Source organism: Populus nigra, chromosome 9 (assembly GCF_951802175.1).
Source record: "Populus nigra chromosome 9, ddPopNigr1.1, whole genome shotgun sequence".
Taxonomy (NCBI): domain Eukaryota; kingdom Viridiplantae; phylum Streptophyta; class Magnoliopsida; order Malpighiales; family Salicaceae; genus Populus; species Populus nigra.
The window spans coordinates 3,200,887-3,226,552 of NC_084860.1; the positions used below are offsets into that span (position 1 = coordinate 3,200,887).

The window sequence follows — 25,666 nt, forward strand, 5'->3', positions numbered from 1 at the left end:
AAGTACAGGGAGGAGAGAAATATAACATAAAACAATTTATCATTGGAGAGATAAAAGATTATATAATTATTCATTACTTAATACTATTAATTATTATTGTGATTTATTTTAACCACTTGGTATTCTTTTTCTTTGTTTTGTATTTTTCAAGATTTTCTCTTTCTTGAAAATCAATGTAAGATATCAACTATATCAATTAGGTGTTTAAAATAGTAGTAGATATTATTTTTTAAAATATTTTTTATTTTAAAATATTTTAAAATAATATTTTTATTATTTTAAAAAAATTATTTTTGACATTAGCACATCAAAATAATTTGAAAACACCAAATAAATATTAATTTGAAGCAAAAAAAATTTATTTTTTTTCTAAATCGCTTTTAAAACGCAAAAACAAACAGGCCCCCAGATTTTCCATTTACATTACAATTAAATTTCATGTTTGTTCATGTATTATTTGATCCATAAGCCACACACTCATTTGTTGCGAGTAAACTTATAGGAAAGGTGGGAAAAAATCCTTGTAGAATAGATAATGGGTTTGTTATAAACACTCTATTAGGTGAAACTATGAATATTGATTATATGTATAAGAGGTTCGGGTTAATATAAGTTAGTGAGTTAAGAGTGGATCTATTACTACTAGAGTTACATGATTTTGATGTCATCCTAGGTATGGACTGCCTAGGTATGAATAAGGCTCGAATGGACTTTTCGTGAAAACAGTAACTCTCCAAGGACTCGATGGTAGGAAAATTATATTATCCCAGCTATGACCATAAAAAAGATGATGATGAAGTGGTACAAAGCTTACCTTGAGTATATTTTGGAGACAAAAAGGGGAGAAATTCAATTATTGAATGTTCAAATAATGAGAGAATTTCCCAATGTATTCCCAGATAAGTTATCGGGAGTACCTTTAGAGAAGGAAGTAGAAGTCATTATTGATGTGCTACTCGGTATGTCTCTAATAGCCCAATCATTGTATCGGATGGTGCCAGCCGAGTTAGCAGAGCTGGAGATTCAATTACATGAATTACTAGATAAATGATTCATACGTCCGAGCAATTCACCCTAAGGAGCTCCAATGTTGTTTGTAAACAAAAAAGATGAAACACTTAGACTTTGTATAGATTATAAACAGTTGAACAGGGTAACGGTGAAGAACAAATATATGTTTCCGCATATAAATAATTTGTTTGATTAACTTAAAAGGGCCATAGTATTTTTAAAAATAAACCTAATATTAGGATACTATCAGTTGAGAATCAATTATATATATGTAGCTAAGACCGTATTCAAAACTCGTTATAGGCATTGCGAGTTCTTAGTAATGTCGTTTGGGTTAATAAACACACTGGCAATGTTTATAGACTTGATGAATCGAGTCTTTCGACCATACTTAGATGAGTTTGTAGTGGTATTCATAGATAACTTCTTGGTTTATTTAAACTCGTACTAGAAGCATGAATGATATTTGAGGCAAGTATTATTGACATTGAGGGAACATCGGTTGTATGCCAAACTTAGCAAATATGAGTTCTGGTTGAAAGAAGTGATTTTCCTTGGACATGTTATATCGGCTGAAAAAATATCAATGGATCCTAGAAAAGTTGAGGCAGTATTGAAATGAAAAAGATCTATAAATGTGACTGAGATTCATGATTTCCTTGGATTAGCAGAGAGTTATCGAAAATCTATCTAAAGGTTCTCCACCATAGTTATTCTCATGACCTGACTAACCCGAAATGAGGCAAATTGGAAATGGATAAAAGAATGTAAAGAAAGCTTCCAGGAGTTAAAAAAAAAAAAAGCTTACTATTACACCTATATTAAGATTTCCTTCAAGAACAGAGGAATTAATGGTTTATAATGATGCATCGAAGAAGAGTTTAGGTTGTGTATTGATGCAATACGATAAAGTGGTTGCTTACGCCTCAAGATAGTTAAAGGCCCATGAGATCAATTACTCAGCGTATGATTTAGAATTAGTTGTTGTAGTGTTTGCTTTGAGAGTTTGGAGGCACTATTTATATGGGTCTCAGGTTTAGAAATTTACGGATCATAAGAGCTTGAGATATCTGATAACTTAAAAGGAATTAGATATACGGCAAAGATGTTAGGTGGAATTATTTAAGGATTATGATTGTGTAATGAAATACCATTCAGTGAAAGAAAAATTTACCATAAACACTCTTAGTTGCAAAAATAAAATAGTAAAAGCTCAGTAAGATAATTAGGATGAAAGGGAATTATTAAAGTTAAGAAAGATCGGTGTTTAAATAAAGGCAAAGCCAAGAGAGTCTTTGATATATCAGTTAAAAGTAGGGACGATGCTCCGGGATAGAGTGCTTGAGGCTCAACAAAAAGATGTTGAGGTTGGTAGGATAAAAGACAAAGTGAAGTTAGGAGTTGAGACATCATACTAGATTCTAAAAGATGGAATGATAGTCTTCAGAAGGCGAATATACTTGTTAGGTGATGAAACGCTGAAAAAGAAAATTCTACAAGAGGCCCATGAATTGAGGCTCACAACGCACCTTGTGAGCACTAAAATATACCCAGATTTTAATGAATTTTATCTGTGGTTGAATATAAATAAAGAGGTGATTGAATATGTTGAAAAGTGTAGGATCTATCAACAGGTAAAAGTGGAACACTAGAAACTAGCGAGGGTTTTGCAACCACTACTGATACCCGAGTGGAAATGGAAAAACATCACGATGGACCTTGTATCGAGGTTACCTAAAGGAAAAATGTGGTGTTGTTTAGGTCATTTTCGACTGATTGACCAAATCTACACCTTTTTTTTCCAATGAGAATGACAAACTCAATGGAAAAATTATATACGAATAAAGTTGTGAGGTTACACAGAATGCCTGTGTCGATAGTTTCAGATCGAGACCATATGTTTATCTCCCGTTTGTGACCAAGTGTTTAGTAGGCTTTAGGAACAAGGTTGAATCTAAGCATTACTTTTCATTCTTAGATTGATAGTCAATATGAGAGAACCATTCATATATTATAAGACTTGTTAAGAGTGTGTATATTGGAGTTCGAAGGAAGTTGGGAAGATCATCTGTTGTTAGTGGAGTTCACCTATAACAATAGCTATCAAACTACAACAGGAATGACTCCCTACAAAGCCTTATATGGTAAAAGATATCAAACGCTAGTGTGCTAGGAAGAGGTGGGGGATAGGCATCTAATTGGACCAAAACTGGTACAGGTTACCTCATAAAAGATAAAGATGGGATGAAAATGATCCAAGATAGACAAAAGAGTTCTGCAAATAACATAAGGAAACCTTTAGAATTTGGGATTATTGATAAAGTATTTTTGAAGGTTACCCCGTGGAAATAAATGTTAAAATTTGGCATGAAAGGAAAATTAGCTCTAAGATATATTCAGCCTTTAAAAGTCACTAAAAGGATTGGACTTGTGGCCTACAAATTGGTCTTGTCTCCATATTTGGCCAAGATCCATGACATGTTTCATGCCTCTCTCTGTTAAGAAGGGTTGAAGTGGATCCATCTCGAGTCCTACCTTAAGTTCCTTTAGAAATTAATGAAGATTTGATACAAATGAAATTGGTAATGTGTTAGATTATAGCGAAAATAAAATAAGGAATAAGAAAATTTCGAAGATCAAAGTAAGTGTTATAGAAAAACTAGATAATTACAATATCATAATTCATAGATTTAAACATGGTTCAATCATAATTTGCATGATTTAAGTGATTAATACTACAAATCTCAAATTTTGCATAATAACAACAATTGAATTTCTTCTTTAAAACACATAATAATAACAATTAATCACTTTGAACATGCTTATTATATTAGTTGAATACTGATTTAAGGAATGGTTACAAGAAAAACCCGATTTCTCTTTTCTTTCTCTTTCAAACCCTAGCTCATAATCTTCTTCAAAACAACCTTCCAACACTAAAATCACCTCTCTTGATTAACTAACTAAGTTTTAATCACCTTTAGGACGACTCTTTTGTTGTATTTTGCAAGCAATTAAATAGAAAAATCAATTAAAACCTCTCTCTCTCTCTCTCTCTCTCTCTCTCTCTCTCTCTCTCTCTCTCTATTCAATCCGTTAGCCAAGAAAAGAAGAAATGGGTTATTTATAGTTTAATTTTTGTTCTATTTGTACGCTGGCCCTTTATATTTTTTATATTTTTCTTTTTACCCTACTAATCCTCTTTTTTATAAATTTATAACATAACACATTTTTTTTATTCAATTTCATCCTCCTCACATTTCTTAGAATTATTTTATTTACTCTATCTTGTATTTATTTTTGGATTAATAAAATAAATTTATTTTTATTTTCACTCAGGTTATATTTTAACTAGGTTTTTATATTTTCCCTCCTAAAAAAAAATTCATCCTCAAAATTTAAATCTCATACCTGAATCTAAAAACAAATCGGGGTATTGTTTTTCACCTTATATTCTCTTTCCCAAGTCTCCTTTTCAATCTGGGAGGTCTCCTTTTTCTTAAGTAAATGATGTCCTTGGAATAATTAATATCTTGTTATTATATACTTTTGTGTTTAAAAATTGAACTATCTAAATTATTTTTAATGAAAGATGTAATTTTAGAAAGTTTTTCTTATTAAGTTTGTTTATAGTTTTGTTGTATATTTATTTAAACATATTTATTTTCAAAAGAAAATTATGTAAGTGGTGAACTAATTAGTTTTAAATATTTATTCTATAGAAATATTATAATGCTAAACACTACAAAAAATAAGAAGTTAATATTATTGTTGAGTGATGAAAGTTAGTATGATTAGACGAGTATTGTGATTGTTGTTTGTAGAAGACTCTAGAAATTTCGGTTATATATATATATATATATATATATATATATATATATATATATATATATGCCCCATGTATTAAATGATACGGTACATAATATGCCCCATGTCTACGTGGCTTAGCTGAAGCTGACACGGACATGGCAGAGAAGAAAATGAGAGAACCCCACAGCACCTAACCCGTGGCATGGCATGAAATGGGCATATCCACTGAGATCCCGACACGTAAACACATTGGATGTTTAGGGTGCGTATTACGCATGCGGTATAGAATAGCGTGGGATCGGAGGCTTGCGGGCGGTTGGTAAAAATGTTGAAACCGTACTGATCATATGGTGAGGACCACTTTTACTGCCTCGTGCATCTAATCATTCCGGGGAATTCTTATCGGCTTCCTTTTATTCTCACTTCTACCCATTTATTATTATTATTATTATTATTATTACAACCACTAACAAAGGATGGTGTTGTTCCCTCCCTCCTAAAACAGTGTTTACTGAAACCGTGTCTTAAAAAAACAGGAATTATTTTTTTTAATTTTATTATTTAATATTAAATCTGTAAATAATTGAATTTTATAATTATTTTTTTATAAGGTTATTCTAATGACATGATTCAGCTGATATGTTTGACAAGTTAATTTACTTAACTTTGATTTACTTTTTTGTACTTTTTTAGCTAATTTTTTTTATTTTATATTTTAATATTGGGTTGATTGGAAATTAAGTTTTATAATTTATTTTAATTTGCTTTTCATGAGATTATCATGGTCTCATGATCTACATCGTAGTTTTGACAAGTTAACCTGATTGACTTGTGTCATTTTTCCGTTTCTTTTTTAATTTCATCATCCAACATTAGGTTGATTGAGAATTAGATTTCATAATTTGTTTGAGTTTACTTTTTATGAGGTTATCTCAGTCATGACCCTGGTCACGAGTTTGGTTGATTAATTCGAGTTGACTTGAATTATTTTTTTTATTCTTGTTTTAATTGTTTTTTTATTTTATCATTCAATATTAGATTAATAATTTGTTTCAATTTACTTTATATGAAATTATCATAATTTCATGATCTGGGTTGATCCATGCTGATCTAATATATTATCGTTTTAATTTTTTTTAAAAAAAATATTATCTTGATTTTTTTTATCAAACCATATTTTTAATAGCCGTTCAAGTTATCTTTAGACTCATGAGTCGATCAAGTCACATCAAATTATTTTTCACATGTTTTAAATTTTTTTCTATTACAAAATACATTATTAATTCATGAATTTTTTTTAAGTTAAAAAAAAATCTAACCCACGGTTAACATGGACCAATAATTTAAAATAAAGTTATTTTATTTTTATTTTTTAAAAAATATTGATGCTGACTTCATGGCAGCATTTATCCTAGTTAAAATAAATAAAATTATTTATTGGATCATGAGATTTGAACTTAGCGAATTGTTTTTATTATTTGTATCGGCGTTTTAATATATTAATTATGAAAAATTCTTATAGCTAGATGAAATTGTTTAAAAATTCTCATAGATGGAGATTTTTCAGTGGATTTTCTTTCTCAATTCTCTATGCCGTCTCTCTTTTTGTAATTTTTATAGATGAACTCACACATATTTAATTCAAAGAAATTTATAAAATATAGTGAGTTTTTCTTTCAATCCGTGCCTGTTTGGAGTATGGTTGTGATTGTGGTTATGTATTAAAATGTTTTTCATACAAAAATATATCAAAATAATATTTTATATTTTTAAAAATTATTTTTAAGATCATCACGTGTTGTTGTTATAATATTCCAAGAGAGATAACTCTATAAAAATAGATAAAACCAAACAAGTGAAATATGTAGCTTTCTTGCATTAAAAAACACTTATCCCACAAGGAATTTTATCGGCTACAGCTTTCGTTTTCATTAATCACCAATCCAACCTTCCCCTCCAAAAGTCTAAGCTAATAGGTCATTAGGTTTTCCAAAAATGGCTCAACAATACTGTGTTTGTACTACTAAAGCTTGGTAGTTATGTCCTAACCTGTTTGGCTGTGATTCGATGCTGAAAATCTCACATTGAACCATTGTTGTCGTGCTAGGCTTGTCATGTTACTCTCGGGGACTGAATTGAAAAAAAAACAAAAACTTGCGACCTACTGAGTCATCTTGTAAATTCTCGAGTCAACTATTTTTATTAACATTATGTCCTTTCGTTTTCCCACTGGATTTGTCTGGATCAAATAGATCACTAATGTCTTGATGGGATCAACAGAATTTCATCATATGTGTAATGTAATTCAACTAAAAAAACTTGGCTTTGGTTGGATTCAAGATTTTTGTTTGAATTAAATTTTTATTGAAAATGTTTTTTAATAATATTTTTATTATTTTTTAAAAATTTATTTTTAATATCCATGTATTAAAACAATTCAAAAATATAATTTTTTTAAAAAAAATTTAAAGGTTTTCCAAACCAGCTGAAATCAACCTGTGCATTAAATACCAGTTTTCTACCGAAATTTCAATTTGTTGAGGTAAAATTTGAGGGGAAGAAAACCTTTAAAGATTTAAAAAAAAAAAGACCTAATCATATCTGTAAAGGACATGACATGTCATCTCGCGGCCATTAATGATTTCGTTGACAATTCACTTTTCTTGGAAAACCACATCACAATTATCGAATGACCAAATTGCCCATCTTCATCCCCTAAAAAGGTGGGCAATATGTCATTTTAAAGTAGAAGCAAATGTAGATGTCTGGCAGTTATATTCCGTTACCCATGATGAACTAGGAGTACAAAGGAGGATCCCACAACTGGGTCTGCAGTTGGGTTTATTTACTTCAGTGCCACTTGTCTTGTCAGCTCTCACTTTGTAAAAGATCACTGGTAAAAAGAGCTCACTATCTCAATCAGCCAAAAAGGCAAGGTGGAGCCGCTGCTGCTGCTCTGCCGCCAGGTGAAAGCTTCAGCTTTTGTCAGCGTAGAAGAAGGGAAGGCAACCACCTTGAATACGGTGAGCTTTTTTGCATGCTGGGGGTCCAGGTACTTTCGCAATATTTGAGAAGAATAAGGGCCTTGATTTTTTGTTTTGCATGGACAGATTTGACCCTCTACCTTTGATTCATGATTGGACACATGTGAAGAAGAAAGGGTAAGGATAGTATCATGATGTATGGTTTCAGTACCCAAGAAAGAACTAATGGTAAAAATATATTAAATCTATTGATAAAATTTACACTTTCCCAAGGGCTATAATCGATAAAATAAAATAAAATTAAGAGGGTATTTTAACTAGTCAAGTTTTAAATTTGTTTTCTAAAGATTACCGGTTTGAATCTTATAAATTTTAGGGCTACTGGAGACTTACATGATCGTTAACTTCAAGGCTCGTAAGATTAGTCGAGTTGCACGTAAGCTGACCCGGATACTCACATTAATCTAAAAACAAATTTAGATAAAAAGAAAAAGAAACACGAAAGGATTCACATGGTGATGTTCTTAAAGTATCACTTGATTGTAGGAAAAAAGACAAATAAAAATATTAATCAAGTATACTTTCAGGAGATGTAGAATTAGTCGAGATATATGTAAACTGAATCAAATATTTATATTAATAAAAAAAAATATATGATGGATCACAAATAAATATAAAAAAAAGAATGATCTTGAAGTTTGATACTAAGAGAAAATTCTCAAGTTTCTCAAGTTCAAGTATCATTGAAAATATGATTTGATGATAAAAGGTATTTTTATATATTTTATACATTAATTAGAATTATATTATTTTCTCAAACAATTTTAAGAATGCATTTCCATCATTATCTTGGTGTATTTTAAGAAGCTCAATTAAAAAAAATTAAATATCATTTCCAAGAATTAAAGCTAGAAAGTCAAGAAAATTAATATACCTTTTTAAATCTTTAACCATTAAACCAACCCTAAATATATTTTAAAACTTGATTGTGACAATAATTTAGCATAATGGTGTAAAATACCTACAACTTCTTGTGATCTTAGCCTCTCTGTGCATCCAATTTTAAACAAAAAGAAAAGGAAAAACTGTTGTCTTAATAGACGTCTTGGGCTGGAAAGTAAATTAATGATGTTGTTCATTGACATTGAATTAGGGGTGTTTAGGATATTAATAATGATTGTTTTTTAAAATATAATTTTTATTTTTTTAAAATATATTTTTGATATTAATATATTAAAACGATAAAAAAATAAAAATTTTAATTTAAAATAAAAAAATAAATTTTTTTAAAAAACTCTAGTTAAATCACGAAGCCAAACACCTTCTTAGCAAGTTTATCAAAACATTGTATTATAAAATTAATCTAACACAAATCATAGTCACGTGGGTTTGTGGCAAGGAAAAATAAAGCATCTATCTATTTGCATAAAATTATATAAATTATATATTATGATTTTATTTAAAATTTTAAAATTTTAAATAAATTTTTTTTTTAACATGGTAACAGAGTTTTATTAGCCAAACGATCACAAGTTTAAATCTCATCACCTTTATTTTATTTGATAAAAAATAAACGCAGGGTAGTATGAATTTATATAAATTTCAAGTTTAAAAAGTTTTTATTTAAAAGAGATATTAGAAAATAATATAAAACTATTTTAAAATCTAATTAAACTTTTAGATTGAGATTTTTTTTTTTACATCACAACTAATCTAATGTTAGGGAATCTCTACAATTAAAGACAATCATGGAGTAATTAACATGTTAATAACATCTTACCGTTTAAAAATGAATGAAACCAGCTTCTCCCGCTAAGAAACAGCTGGCAAGTCAATCTCTCATCCAGTTCAGCTGGAGACACGTGGGCCTCCTGTTTTTGTATAGGTTTTTTTTTTTTTAATGTGAATTTATTCGTTGGAGGTAATTTAAGCTTGATCTGTTCTGGAAAAGAATATTACTTACTGTCTTAGTTCTGTATATAAATGCCATTGGTTGACCTTCAATGCTGATAAATGCCACGTGTTCGGGCGTCTCAGGAGGAAAGAGACATGCAGGTGAAGGAAGAAGTATTTTGCTGGATTTTGAAATTTTTTGTTTTAAATTATTTTTTTTAATATTTTTATATTATTTTATTGTCAAAAATAAATTTTAAAAAATAAAAAAAATATTTTAATATTTTTTTAAATAAAAATTATTTTAAAAAATAATTATTATCACCATCACAAAAACAGTGCAAAAGACCATACATTCAATGTTAGACGTGAGTCCAATCATAAAATGGACGTATCCCATGTATTAATAATATTTATGCATATTCTTTTACCAACCATCTTCCTTTCAACAAGAATGGCCTGTGGGTCATCGAACTTACAGAGGTGAAGCTTCCACGTCGGTTTTTGAATAAATTATCAGGGGACAGAGCTTCAAATAAATGCAACAATGGCAGATCAACTGTGTGCTCATGTGGAGGAGAGGCTTGTGGGCCATGACGCCCATTTCCCTGATTAGTGGGTCCCTTGTTCATGGTGGGTATGGTGATGGTGATTCAAGAATATTATACAAAAGCATGGGGGAATGGTGATGGTTAGGTCACAGAAAACACAAGCTCCCAACTTGTATTTGCCCTTAATCCTCAATTTAAAATGGAAAGTGCTGAGATAGTTGTGGTGTTGATCATGCTCTACGGCCACCTGATTGGTGGTTCTGAGCCTGAAAGATCTACAGCCACCAGCACCACCATGGGATGCATGTGCAAGGCACCATTACTGACTCTTGAAAAGGTCATTTGCATATATTTTAGCATTAATAATAAAGTGTCATTAGCTTAATTGCCTTTATTAGACGACTTTGTAAGCCTTTTAACATTCTGCCTATATTTTCTCAAAAGGAGAATCATAACTCACAACCACTTTGAGAGGATTTTCCTTTTTAGCAAAACAAAAATTGGAGGAGGTTGGGATTGCAATAAAAGAAAGTATTTTGGGTGAGGTTTTTGAGGAGCCAAGGAAGGATGGTTTTGTTAAATTAGGCTGTGCTTGCTTGCAAGCAAAATATACTTCACAGGAAAATAGATGCCAACTAGGTGTTATTGGATATTTCAAAGGAAAATAGTTTTTATTTTTAGATTTTTTTTAAAAATATATCTACTTTTTAAAAAGTATTAAATTAATTTTTTTTATGATTTTGGTATGTTGATTTAAAAACATTAAACACGCAATAAGATAACATTTCATCATCTATAGTTTTTTTTTTTATTACTACTACTACTACTACCACTATTACTATAATAACATTGAAGTTGATTTAGACTCCATTTATTTTTGCAGTTCAAAAATTCTTTTGAAACAAATTGATTTTTTTTTCTTTACTTCAAATTAGTTTGTTTTTATGTTTTTATATCGTTTTGATGTGCTGATATTAAAATTGATTTTTAAAAATAAAAAATATTATTTAAAAATATTTATGAGCGAAAAACACTTTAAAAAACAACTATTATCCTAATTCATAACTTTAATCAATGAAGTCTCTTGCAACAATAAGTCAGAATTAAAATGAACGGTCAAAATTTATCTTTTGATAAGATTATATGATAGTAAAAAAGATACTAATTTATTAAAGGACTCTTCCATCATGGAACTATCAAGAAAACAAATAAAAGAATTAAAAGGCATGTAACTAACTGATTAGATTCTAAGTTTATTCTCTAGAGGTTACAAGTTTAAATGCTATAAATTTCAGGTTATTGAAGACTTATATAATCATTAACTTTAAAATTTTAAAAAATTAGTTAAAATGCATATAAACTAATCAGACACTTACAATTAAAAAAAATTAAATAAAAGAAAGTATAATATTACTTTGATAAAACTCGTAATATTCACCAAGCAACGCAACCAATCTTGACTCAAAACAAGGCCCCTCTCTTACCCTCATCGCCTTCCATTCTCGAGGACGGGGGAGATGAGATGAAAGGCCAGTCCTGTCAACCAAAAAGCTAGAGGCTATGCACAAATATAAAGCTAATCCTATTCCTCCCTTCCTTCTCTATAAGAACAGAGGGTCTTTACTTATCTTCTAGTAACAGAATAGACCCCTACCCTTTTTGTCTCCCTAAGATTAAGAACCCCATGTTATACCAATCATCTCCTTTTTTCAATGTCCACATCATTGTCCAATCTATGTACATTGTCTACTACAGCAATACAAGACAACCAGTTGGGGATTCTACACGTGGCGGTTTAGCTGTAGGCTAAAATGGGGCCAATTTGTTAGATAATCTTGTTCTTCAGACTCCTCCCGTCTAATCTCTCTTAATCACTGCCGATAATGATTTTGTAACGAATGTGAAACCTTGATGGCGTTTGCCACAGTTTTGCCCAGTTTCTTCTAGGTCTGCGATCGGTGCATCTGGGGCGGGGAAGGTAGGATCAACCCAGATTTTGTACAAGAAACGAATTGGTGATGCAGTTTTGTGAGTGACGAATAGTGGGCATACAAACACCCTCCTGAAAAGGGCAAAGAAAGTGAGGTTGAGATGCTCCACCAAATGAGAAATGACGAGTGGATACTTCATGTCTGAAATGACCACCAAGAAAGGAAAAGGGCCATTCAAAGCTTCACAGCCCAGGATTCCTAATGTCATTTTTAACATTGTGTCGGCCCAGCTCTAACCAGCCAGTTTTGTAGATTGAAGTAAGGTAATCCAATCAAACGACAAGATACTAAATTATTTAAGGTGGTACTTCTCTGCAGGTGTCTGGATTTTTTTTTTCCTCTTTCCTGTAATTTGTGAAGTGAGAGGAGAGCGGAAAAAAAAAAAAAATAGAGGAGATCTTAGAAGCAAAACAAACTCTGATGACTACATTACTAATAACGTTGGAAAGATCTTGATAAGACAAGTTTAATAACACCATAAAAGATAAAAAAATCATGAACAGAATAGGTTATACGAGCTTTCCAAAGGTGTCAAGGCTCATTTGTCTGTGAACCATTTATGTGGTCTATTTTGGTCACTATTAGTAACCCTTCTTGGTGTTATTGTATTCGTCTTATTGATATCTTTCTAACCATACTGATAATATCATCATCAGAGTTTTAATGTGTTTTTGAATTTTTTTTTCTCACTCTCTCATCTCTCCTTATTAAATCATGTGCCTTTTGAATTTTGTAATTTGAAAAAAATTATAAATGATACCTGGAGTTCACAACTCGCAGATATTATCTCGTGACTCTCTAAACTATGTTATTTTTTAAAATATTTTTTATATTGTATTATTTTATCACTTTTTTTAGCATGCTACATTGTGAAAGTACAAAAATTTACTTCAAAACAGTCATTTACTTACTGGATTAAATGGTAAATTCACAGCCCAAGGCCACACTGTATCACCTGCGGGTGCCTCTTATGGTAGCTCACCAAGATTTTACCTTTTTTTTTTTTTTTAAATAAGAGAGTATTTTTTTCACCTACCAAATTCTGGAAAAAAAAATCATCAAACAAACACCAATCGTTTGTAATATGCAAACATCTATAAGATCAAGAGCAATTTAAACTGTGTCCGTTGACGACTTTTAGGGGAATTTAATGGGTGAAGATGTCATTAAACTTTATTAATTTCTAATATTATGCGGATCAGGGATTAAACGCTTATTCACTAAACAAAGATTTCCTAAACCCTCAAAACTTCAGAATAAGTTGCTTGATAAAATTTCAGGCCCATCTAGCTCGATGTTGAGAAACTAAAAATATGGATAACCCAGATGACTTATCGAGGTAGCACTATTTTGATCAAACTAAATTAAACTAGACCATGGTGGGCCATGGCTGGCCTACTCTGTTACCATTTTTTTCCTAGTAAAATGCCTGGAAGATGGTGTTGCATGCCACCACACAGCACGTACAAAAATTTTCACTAAAAGGCTGGATAAAGTGGTTTTTCTGAGCTTGAAAAAACAAGGGCTAACAGTACAGTGTAACTATAAACAAAGAACATAAAAAGAAGAGCAGAGAATTTGGTATCAGCCAAAAAAAATTTTGTGCATCTCTATCTCCAAGTGATGTTTAGCTGCAAAAAGCGGCACAAGGTCCTAATGCGAAAACTGTGCACCACGAAGGGTAATGATCCTGACCATTAGCACGTAAAATATACAAATTCACCTTTCCAGATTTTTAATATATGGTAAACTACCATGATTTGAGGGTTTGTTTATTCAACAAAACTGGTTAATGAAAGATGATATGAAAGCAAAGTTTCCAGCACTGCCAAAGTGGGGTTAACAAAGTATGCACTATTATCCTGCCAAATGGATACCTTGCGACCTGCTGATAGCTGCTCAAATGCCACTGGAATCCCTTCCAAAGACGAAACGCCTTGTCCAATCTGAAATCACCAACACCCTGGTGCGCCAACTGACTAGCTTGCTGAATGAGACAGAGACCGAAAACATAATAGTATATAGCTAGTCAATTTGAAATCTCTAAGAGAGTTTGAAGCCAAGGAGAAGGTCAGTACCTTGCATAAACAGAATACCAAAGCCATTGAGAGCTTTGACCGATTGAAACCCAATCACCAGGAAGCTGTGCTGCTGTTTGTTCTCCTCCCAATGGAGCAAATTGCCCTAAATGCTTGTATCTGAATCAATATACACCATAAAGAAAATGATTGAGATCCTAACTGCTTGCAAGTCTCAAAGTAGAGATCTATATGCTTCAAGTCTGGCATTCAAAAAGTGGTCTGTAACTTGACTCCATAGATGTCCCAGTTAAACAGCTAGCTCTGAGGAAGATATGCAGCGAGGAAACTATTTGTTTTGCTTGAGAAAAGATGCATCATGGATGGTGGAGGAATGCTAAGCATCAGTAAGAAGATCGTGGGAGAAATAGCTGTCATAACATAATCCTACTATATCAAATTCAAACATGATTTAAGATGTACCTAAAGGGATGGAAGCGATGGCGCCCTTCTTCCCTGAACCTGATAGGACCTTCAGGGTTTTTTTCAGCCTCTTCCATACGGTTGAAGCAATTAGCAAGATAAGTGCCTTGCTGAGCCGCAACCTGAATCCAGACAAATGAAAATAGATAATTAGGAGATATCTCTTAGAGAATGAAAATTCACAGAAAGTAGAACCACAAATCAACACAAGACCTGAGCTGTTGCTGGAAGATTCTTCATCTGGGAATCAACTTCTGAAAGGGCTTTCTTAAATTCTTCAATATTCAGTTCAATTGCTTCTTTTGCAACATCCCCTTTAGTCATCTTCAAGAGATCAACAAGGTCACGCATCTTCTTGTTCTTCAAATATAGCTCCACCTGAGGATATCTTTCACAAATGTCTTTAATGACTTCCCGAAATTCTTTTACTGTGAGAGTTCCAGAATTGTCCTTGTCTGCCTTCTTAAATATTGCTGCAATATCTTCCTACAAGCATGGAAGTACAAGAAAGAGAACATACATCAACAGACTAGGTGATTAAATTCTCGATGTAATATTGACATCAAATATTATTTTCACATCAATCAACACTCTTTGTATATCTGGTGTATGTCATACATCATCATGCATGGATTATTCATTTAGAAGCTATTAACAGTAGCCATAACAACAAATATATACCAATAGTTTTCAGCTACGCCATTATGAGTTTACAGATATGATTTCAATGTGCAATGTGTGTTTGAGATGACATGAAGAATTTCTTATTCAAGTGCATACTTGTGCTACATGCACGGAAAAAAAAATACATGAGGTTCGACAATATGCTTATATTTACATGAGCGAGGAACTAGATTGTCACCATGCATGAAGTTAAGGTTACAGCATACGAATTTATAGCAAACCCTAGCCGAACAAAAGGTATTAGAAAATCTCAATAATACTTCTTTACCGTATCTTGAGGGTGTTACCACTGCACCCCCTAACCTATTAATCATCCTTGGCAATGAATTACATCCCAATGCATCAAACAACATTCTCTATATATGTATTCCATTCAATATGAGCTATATACTACAACAATCTCCACCTTTCGGGAGAGAAGAGAGAACATAACTTGGAACTCCACGTTGAGGCATCTCCTATCTAGCACCTAGAGATATTAATCAAGTTCAAACAATGCTTTGACTTAATTGTGATAACAAGCTTTATCGACATGTTTGCTGCATTCTTAGAATTATGAACTTTCTCAATCAATAGTTCACCAAAAGAAACCAATTCCATGATTATATGAAACCTGCTTGGTTCTTACACTATACACTTTGTTCTTTGTCAAGTTAATAACATTTTGATTGTCACAATATAAATAAACCCCACATTTCTAAATACGCAGCTCCTTAACCAACACTATAAGCCATAAGGCTTCCTTGGTAGCCTTGACCACTACCACATATTTTGACTTAGTAGTAGTAATGCAATTAGAAACTGAACCATGGACCTCCAACAAATAGCCCCCCCACAATAGTGAATACATAACATTTGGTAAATTTCCTGTTATTTAAGTCCTTTACATAGTTTGCATCCATATATCCCACAACTAAAGGATCACTCTACTATTTGCTAAAATGATACCATAGTCTGTAGTGCCCCTAAAGTATCTGAAGCTCCACTTGACTACATCTCAATGTTGTTGTCCTGGATTTGATAGAAACTTGCTTACCACATTAATTGCTTGTGCCAAATCTGGTCTTGTACAAACCATAACAAACATCAATCACCCTACTACACTCACACATGTGACCTTTGGCATGTCTTGCTCCACATCATCTGTCTTCAAGCACTGATCAATAGATAATCTAAAATGATTCGTCAAAGTTATACTCATTGGTTTTGCATTATCCATGTTAAACCTTTCCAACACTTTCTCAATATAGTTACGCCGAGATAACCATAAGCTCTAGAAAACTCTATCCTGATTTACACAAGTAAATCGAGATTATACTCACATCTTTTGTAGTCAATCCAGATTATGTAGGAGATTGCTTCAGTCCATAAAGTGATTTCATCAATTTACAGACCAATTGTTCTTGTCCAAGTGCAAAACTCCTCTGGCTGTTCCATGTAAATTTGCTCCTTTAAATCATCATAGACAAAAGTTGTCTTGACATCCATCTACTCCAACTGCATATCAAAATGTGCTACCAAACCCAACACTATCTTGATGGAAGTGTATTTGATCATAAGCAAATATATCCTATCATAGTCAAGCACTTTTCTTTATGAGTAATCCTTTGCTACTAGACGAGCTCTAAACTTCTCACCCTCATTTCTGATGCTGCTTCTTTCTTTTTATACACTCATATACATTCCATCGCCATCTTCCTCTTTAGAAGCTCCACTAACTTCCATGACTACCATATTTTTTCCTCTATAACACCCATCCATCTACTTTTCTCTTAGCTATGTCATGCCTCATGAAACATAGTAGGATCTCCGCTACTAGTAATGAGTGCATAAGAAACCAAATCTTCAAAACCATACCTAGTAGGTGGCTTAATAATGCGTCTAGGCTTGTTTGTAGTTATACTATCATGCTTCTGATCTTCTAAACTAGAACTTCCTGCATTATGAGCACTGAATTCTCTATCATGAGTCTCTAACTCCATTTGCACCTCATGTTTATTGCTGTCGCAATTTTCTGGCACCTGTTTCTTCTCTTCTTGAGTTTGTTGCAACAAGGCTTTTTCATAAAAAAATGCATCTTTACTAATCACTATCTTGCTTTCCTTTAGATCCCAGAGCTTGAAGCCTTTCACTCTTTTTTTATATATATATAAAAATACATTGTCTAGACTTTGGATCAAGCTTCAGCCTCTTATCACTAGAAACATGCACATAGACTAGACGTCCAAACACTCTCAAACCAGAATAGTTAATTTTATTGTTTGTCAATACCTCTTCTGCTACTTTTCCATCTAGTGATGCCCTAGGTGATATGTTAATCAAGAAATATGTCATATCCAGTGTTTTTGTCTAAAAGTTCTTTGCAAACCTACATTCAGTCTGAGACACCTTACTTTTTTAGTTATTATTTCGTTCATCCTTTCCGCTACATCGTTCTGTTGTGCTGTTTTGCGTACTGTGAAATGTCTCTTGATCCAATGTTGCTCACACAACTCCATAAACTTTGAATCTGTGTACTCAATACCATTTTCTGACCCGAGGCATTTGATCTTCCTTCTTGTCTGGTTTTCTACTTCAACTTTTCACACCTTGAACTTGAAAAACATTTCTGACTTGTGTCGTGTGAAGTACACCTAAACCTTTCGTGAGTCATCAATAAAAATCACAAAATACATGTCCTTCCCATGATGCTACCCTAAATATCTGTATGAATATAATCAAGATTCCCCTTTGTCTTGTGTGTGGTTGTCTTAAACTGCACCTTATTCTATTTTCCAAAAACATAATTCTTGCAGAAACCAAGCTTGCATGTTGACATTCTTCAATAGATTCTTCTTATAAAGCTTCATCATCCCACACTCACCCATATGACCTAACCGTACATGCCACAAGACTCTGCTATCTGACTCAGATTATGCAGCTACAACACCACCTACAATTATGATACCTATTAGTCTATAAATTTTCCTACTAATTTCTTCCTTTTCATCATTGTCATAACACCTTTATTCACCTTCATTACTCCACTTTCAGATTTGAAACTAAAACCATTACGATCTAAAATGTCCAATGAAATCAAATTCTTCCTCAAATATAGTATATATCTAACATCACACAATATTCTAATAACACCATCAAACATTTTAATTTTTATATTCCCTATTCCAGCAACTTTGCATGAAGCATCGTTACCTCTCAGAATAGAACCAAAATTAACTAACCTATAGGTGTCAAACCTATTTTTATTGGGTGTCATGTGATAAGAGCATGTTGAATCTAGTATCCATGAGTCTGTAAGATGATCTGAACTGGATGAAACATAAAACATATCCTTGTCACCACTCTCTAAGTCTTCTTCTTCCACTACATTCACAGACTTTGATAAACCCTCTTTATTCTTTGTATCTCTCTTCTTTTTCTTTAGACATTTTTGTTTTATATGCCTGTTTTTCCAGCACTTTTAACACTTTATGTCCTTCCTTTTCCTGGAATTAGACCGAGTTTTGTTGCTACTTAATCCGTTCTGGAACTTGTTTCTCTCACGTTCTTAATTACTCCTCACCATAAGCCCTTCCCCTTATAAATTGTCATCACCAACTTTCTTTCTCATATTAAAACCTAATAAGGCACTTGGGATTTCCTTGAATTCGAGAGTTTCTCCCCCACCCCCCACACATCAAAGTTGTAACCAAATTTTCATATGTAGGAGAAACAAGTGAAGAATTCAGTAAAATCAACGCCTTATCTTCGTCGTCGAACTTCACATCAACTCACCTCAAATCACTAACGATATGGTTGAACAAGTTGATATGTTGATTCAAATTTGTGACCTCTGACATCTTAAGACCATATAATTTCTGCTTAAGATAAAGCTTGTTCGTCAACGATTTAGACATATACCGCCTTTCTAATTTCAACCAAACTGTTGTTGGTGATTCCTCATCCATAACATGATACATCATATCATCGACAGACAAAGCCTGATAGTTGCCACAACCCTCATTTCCAATTCCTTCCAATCTATGCATACATGCCTTCTAGTTGCTTTCCGTATAACCTTCACCATGCCCTGTTGCACTAACAAATCCTTCACCTCTTTTGCCATAATCTGAAATTACCAGATCCATCGAACTTGACCATGTTGAATTTTGTAGAAGAAATCCCTGACATCGTGAACCAAACTCCAATACCAATTATTGTGATACAAGACAATAATGATGAATAGTACAAATAAAAAAAAAGAAAAACGCATATATACCAAACTCGGTAATGTGGCTACATCCACATAAGCGAGGACCTGAATTTTCACTATGCATGAAGTTAGGGTTACATCATATGAATTTATAGTAAACTCTAGTCGTACAAGAGGTAATAGATCCAACAATACTCCTTTACAATGCCGTGGGGCATTGTCCCTACACCTCTAACTTATCAACCATTCGTAGCAGGCAATAACTAGCTTTTTCTATATACGCGTTTCACTTAATATGAGCCACATACCATAACAATATTAGTTAAAAAAGAACATTTTTGTTGTTCACTGTAAGAATGAACAGTTTTGTATGTGTATCGGTATAAAAGTTATCTATTTAATGTGCGAGAGTCTAATAGAGAGGTATAAACTTCCTTTTTAGTCTCAATAAAGAGGAACATATAAACTCGACAAAAATATAATAAAACAGGTGATGTCATGCGTGCAATTATAACAGAAAAGTAATGAGAACAATACCATGACTTTGCGCTGGTTAACTGTTGCACAATCACCAAGTGCATATATAGTACTACATCCCTCAACTCGCAACCATTCGTCAGTTGCTAAAGCACGCCTATTACTCTGTGTTAACAGGAACAAATTTTTTTTTCAATTAAGAGTGCTCATTTTGAATGAAATCTCATAGAAGATATGTTGGAGACCCTGAAATAAATAAATCTATTTTTATAAGCCAGAAACACACCTGACCAATTTGCTGCATAAAATCCTTTATGACAGGATGAGTTCCATTTCCAGTTGACCAGACGACCATTCCATATGGTATAGTAGTAATTTCACCATCATTCCCTCTTACTTTAGTAGAGATTTCTTTATCAGATACTTTCACAACCATCGACCCTAACTTCACATCAATGCCATCTCTTTGGAACTTCTCTTCCGCAAAACCTGTGATTCTTTTGTCAAACCTGCATACAAGAACCCCCAACAGCATGAGTTCATCTATTAGAACTCTTCAAGTATATGCAACTGTACGTGATTAATGCATTAAGTATTGAACCCAATTAACAAGCTTAACATATTAAGTCTTGCCTGCATATGTTGAACAGTTCCTAAAGTCTGGTTTAGATTGCTACTGTAATATTTCTGAACTATTTGCAAATAAAAAATCAACTTAATCAAAGTGAACTGCAGGACATCTTAATTATATTTAACAAATACTAGCGTTCATTCCATTTAAAGTTAATACCAGAAACCAAAACAGTGAGGTATCAATCATCATGAGCAGAAGGCAGGTACTTGCATGTTCAAAATATGATCTGATGCTTCAAGTAGTGTTATTTTCACAAAATCTTTGGCTGCTGGATACAGTTTGACTAAATCCTCATTGACAAAATCATGAAGCTCTGCAGCAAACTCCACTCCTGTTGGTCCACCACCAACAACTACAAAATGAAGTATTCTCTTCCTTTCTTCATCACTAAAAGTCGGCAAGCTTGCCTTCTCAAATGAGTTGATAACAGATTGACGGATCTGCTGAGCATCTTCAACTTCCTGCAGAAGAAATCCATTTCCTTGTACAATTTAACCGTGCATGTGCATCAAGCAACTCAATTCCCGATTTCCTATCTCTTCAAAATTTTCCAGACAATGAAATTGATAAGGATAGCATGCACTGAAATTCTGAGGAGGTTACCTTTAGGAAATTGCAGTTCTCAACTACACCAGGTGTGTTGAATGTGTTTGGACGGGCTCCCATGGCTATAATAAGATAGTCATAATCCACAACAAATTCTTCTTTTCCATTCTTACTGGATTCTGAATTAGGTCGACAATGAACTTTCTTATTTTCTGCTTCAATCTTGAAACATTCAGCTTCCCAGTACCTAATGTCAATACTTTTCTGCGAGAGGAAGAAACAAACAAGGGCTGGTTACTGCATTACCTCATATCCAAAATCTATTCTTTCTAAAGTGAAGTTCTATGCACAATCACCTACATAAATCCTATACATCATATGACCCACACATGATGAACAGACAAGATTTATTTATTCACAAGACTGCCCAAAGTCAAAGCTCATGGTTCTGAACACTCCATTTCTCATTACCTTCCTGACAATGCTACGAATTGGTTCGACAATGCTGCGAGCCTCCACCGTACCACATGTAACACTTGGTAACAAAGGAGTGAATGCAAAGTAGTTGCGAGGCGATATCACCTGAACATCATATGAGGGATTGTTAAGTTTCTTCAAGAAACTGGTTCCCGCCCAACCAGTTCCAAGCACCACCACCTTCTTTTTCTTAATCTCCTCCAAAACTGGCGGTGCACCACCTGTTCCATTTGCATCTGCGTAAGCAACATAGCATCCACCACTGCAATTCAATCAATCACATGATAAATAACAATCACCAAGAAACTCTGATTAAATAAATAAATATTAGCTGAAATACTAAAATCTAAAATTAAAAAAAACCCGATAATTCTAACAACAACAAACAAGAACATGATCAAATACCATTAACGAGCACTATTTTTAATGGAAAAAAATATTAAGATATTACTATTTATACTGCTTCATTATTAGAACAGAGGAAAACAGAGTCGATCTCTATTGTAGCTAGCAGCAATAATAGAGTTAAACTGAATTATGTAATTCTAGAAACATCCAACAAAATTGGAAGCCAAAAAAGAACACATCTAACCGCAACAAAAACGTGATCTAATAATGCTAATCGCAGAATTACCAAACTACTAATCACCTAATTAACACACACAAACAGCCAACCGTAAAAGCAAAACTTCATCTCCTCCATTCACACACTCAGCAATCAATCAAGAAAAAAATAAATTTAAAAAATAAAAAATTCCAAAAATAGGAAGAAAAAAGTATCGTTCAAACATAATTAATCGAACTGAAGAAGAGAAATTTGGAGCGAGGAATATTACCTGATGGTGCAAACGACAACGAGTTTAGCGAGAGAAGGATAGTCATTGAAACATCTAGAAGCTCTCTTAAACAAACTCAAACTGTTCATTTTCACCGACTTTAGGTTCTCTAAATTTGTGAAGACCAAACAGTGTCGGCGATTTTTAATTACAGGTAAACAGAGAAAGTCTTTCAAAAGGATTTAGAGAGAGTGTGAGAGAGAGATGCAGTGTTGGTAGCTTGAAGAGGAAGAAATGTAAAGAGCCCGAGAAGGTAGTAGAGGACAGGAGAGGAGATAGAAGCGTTACTGTTTGCGTTGTCTGTAAGTTGGTGGCGAGATGTTTCTTTTCGGGGTTTTTTTTTCGGTTGACTGTCATAGAGGGGAAGGAAAAGGCGGCACGTGCTTAGCGGTAGCGAATAACTTGAAATTTGTTGTTTTTAGTTAAGCAGCTGGACACGTGGCAATTTGGTGGAGCGGCGGCTGCGTTCTTTAAAGGGGGTGTTTGGATTTCGATATCGGTTGATTTTTAAAGTATTTTTATTTGGAAATATATCAAATTAATATATATTTTTTATTTTTTAAAAAATAATTTTTAATATTATTACATAAAAATAATTTAAAAATATTAATTTGAAATAAATAAAAAAATAAAAAATTTTAAATTTTTTCAAAAGCGTTTTTGAAACACAAAAATAAATAAACTCTAAAAAACATTTTAAAATAATATTTTTTTTATTTTTAAAAACTATTTTTAACATAAACATATCAAAATAATCTTTTATATATATATATATATATATATATATATATATTTATATATGTACATGTATATGTATGTATATAATTTTAAGCAAATAAATAAATAATGTTTTGTGAAACATTGTGTTCTCAAATGATATCTTTGATAATGTTTGTGATTATGTAAACTGATGTTTTTTAAAGTAATTATTTTTAAAAAATATATTAAAATAATATATTTTTTATTTTTAAAATTTTATTTTTGATGTTCACGTGTCAAAATTACTTAAAACCATAAAAAAATAATTTTTTAAAAAACTCAAAAATCTAAAAAACAAAGCACTTTTATTATTATGTTTCGCTTAGTTTGACCAGCTAGCATAGTGGTTTGACCATGATGTACTATAAAACATTAATTTAACTGTATATATATTTTAATTTATATAACATGCATGTATGAGGGAAATTTTATTTTATTTATTTTATTTTATTAGGAAATATTTATCTGTGAATAATTTAGCAATGGTTAAGTATTATTTGTAGGTTTTTATTTTACTTATTAAAAATATAAACTATAAACTTTTTTATTTAATTTTTTTTTATTGAAAAGAAGCAAAGCCAAAAATCACTTACACCATTTTTAAAACCATTTTTCTAGGTTTTAAAAGATTTTGAAAATTAATTTTTATTTTTAAATATTTTTTTTAAAATAAAAAAAATTGATCACAATAAAGATTATAATACTTAAATTGGATAAGGTTCCTAACACAAAAAAGGAAGGCAAGACCATGTTTGTTTTTGTGTTTCAAAAATATTTTTGAAATATTTTTATTTTTGTTGCTTTAAATTAATATTATTTTTAGTGTTTTTAAATCATTTTAATACACTGATATCAAAAATAATTTTTTTTAAAAAAATATTAATTTAATATATTTTTAAATAAAAAATATTTAAAAGCCATCGTAACGGGACTTCCAAACATATCAATGGTTAAGTAAATTTATAATTGGATCCTACCTGTAAGTGTAGATAGAAACGAATTCGTCTGTTGGAACATGTCTACACACCTTGATTCTAAAAATTATAAAATAAATTAATAGCAATAAATTGTGTTCTATATTTATGCTAAGAAAAATTAATCAAACCATTATTATCAGGTAATAAAAATGACACCGTATATGTTTAGATCGTTTTAGTATGGTCTTCCACTCACCTAAAAATGACAGGACAAGATTTTTGTTTTATAAGAAAAATAAGGTAATTGCTATATATTTAAATTTAATTTATAAAAGATGACACATTTCAAAAACAATATACCGAAAATTGACAGTTATGTCAATTAATCAATCTGGTAAATTTTTGCCATTTAACCAATACATTGAAGCCTCTTTATAGGTTAATTCAAAAAATTCACCCAAGAGGTTAATTTTATAGGTTTCAAGTTAAATAAAAATACATTGACTTGTTAAAATTTGATTTATTTAAATAAGTTAGCTCAGTTAAATTCAATTAAATTGAGAAGTTTTTTATTTTAATAAAAATAATTAATGATTTCTTTTTAGAATGGTTTGGGGTAAATTTTATTATATTTCTCTTTAGGTAAAAATCATTACATCGAAAATCATGCTTTGATGCGATAATTTTGCTAATTTTATTACATTTCCCTTTAGGTAAAAATAATCCTCCTCTTCCACATAAGATAAGAAGAAAACAGAACGGAAAAAAAAAACATAGAAGGCAGGATCATCACATGGTTTTTTGAAGGCTATTGTAGCGCTCAAATCTCAAGCGAATTTTGATTTGATTTAATTTTGTAATTATGAATATTCAAGTTAACTATATAAATTTCTCGAAATCTTGAAGTTAATAACTATATAAATTTTTAATAATTTTAAAATTTATAAAACTCGAATTGATAATATCTATAAATTTAGCGAACTTGTAATTATTTAAAATGAGGAGTGGCTGGCCATTATGTTCCAGAAGAATGCTCTCTTTAGTTGTTTTTCTTATTGATTCGGAAACTAGTAAAACAAAAATATTTTGGCCATAATATATATTCTATCAAAAAAGAAAAGAAAGATAGAACTCCATTTGAGTGTTGGATTAATGAAATAGAAGGACTTGCTATTTATAAAGTAATAAGGCTGTAATTATTTAAAAAGTTAAGAAATAATTTTTTTATATAAAAATATAATTCAATAACTAATTGAAAAACATAAAATTTAAACTTTATATTCAAAAACATGATATTTTAAATAAAATGTGAAATTGATTGCACAAATTACAATGATAGCAAATAAAGAGAGAGAAAAAATAAAAATAATAGATCTTCGAAGCATATCATGACTCTAATTACA

General features: G+C 31.7%; 1 protein-coding gene across 3 annotated transcripts; it reads right to left on the bottom strand.

Annotated features, from left to right (window-relative positions):
* Positions 1 to 13,894: 13,894 nt before the first annotated feature.
* LOC133703000 (external alternative NAD(P)H-ubiquinone oxidoreductase B2, mitochondrial-like) lies at positions 13,895 to 22,964 on the bottom strand. Of its 3 annotated transcripts, none has more exons than XM_062127376.1 (10): positions 22,588 to 22,964; positions 21,857 to 22,013; positions 21,332 to 21,538; positions 20,939 to 21,189; positions 20,381 to 20,603; positions 20,155 to 20,259; positions 14,955 to 15,227; positions 14,742 to 14,863; positions 14,319 to 14,438; positions 13,895 to 14,227 (listed from the first exon to the last, which is right to left on the bottom strand). In XM_062127376.1, the coding sequence occupies exons 1-10, from the start codon at positions 22,674 to 22,676 to the stop codon at positions 14,140 to 14,142; spliced, it is 1,635 nt and encodes a 544-aa protein (XP_061983360.1). In that variant the 5' UTR covers positions 22,677 to 22,964; the 3' UTR covers positions 13,895 to 14,139. The 3 variants fall into 3 exon arrangements, with proteins under 3 accessions (XP_061983360.1, XP_061983359.1, XP_061983361.1); XM_062127375.1 differs by having other exon boundaries at positions 21,746 to 22,013; XM_062127377.1 differs by lacking the exons at positions 13,895 to 14,227; positions 14,319 to 14,438 and adding an exon at positions 14,454 to 14,619 and having other exon boundaries at positions 21,746 to 22,013.
* Positions 22,965 to 25,666: the final 2,702 nt, after the last annotated feature.

Excerpts from the sequence above, each read along its gene's own strand:
- LOC133703000 (XM_062127375.1), bottom strand. The coding sequence starts at position 22,676 with ATGAACAGTTTGAGTTTGTTTAAGAGAGCTTCTAGATGTTTCAATGAC. Across the intron at positions 15,228-20,154 it reads TTAACCAGCGCAAAGTCATG|GAAGATATTGCAGCAATATT; the intron begins GTATTGTTCTCA and ends CCATGCTTGTAG. Across the intron at positions 14,864-14,954 it reads ATCTTCCAGCAACAGCTCAG|GTTGCGGCTCAGCAAGGCAC; the intron begins GTCTTGTGTTGA and ends GTCTGGATTCAG.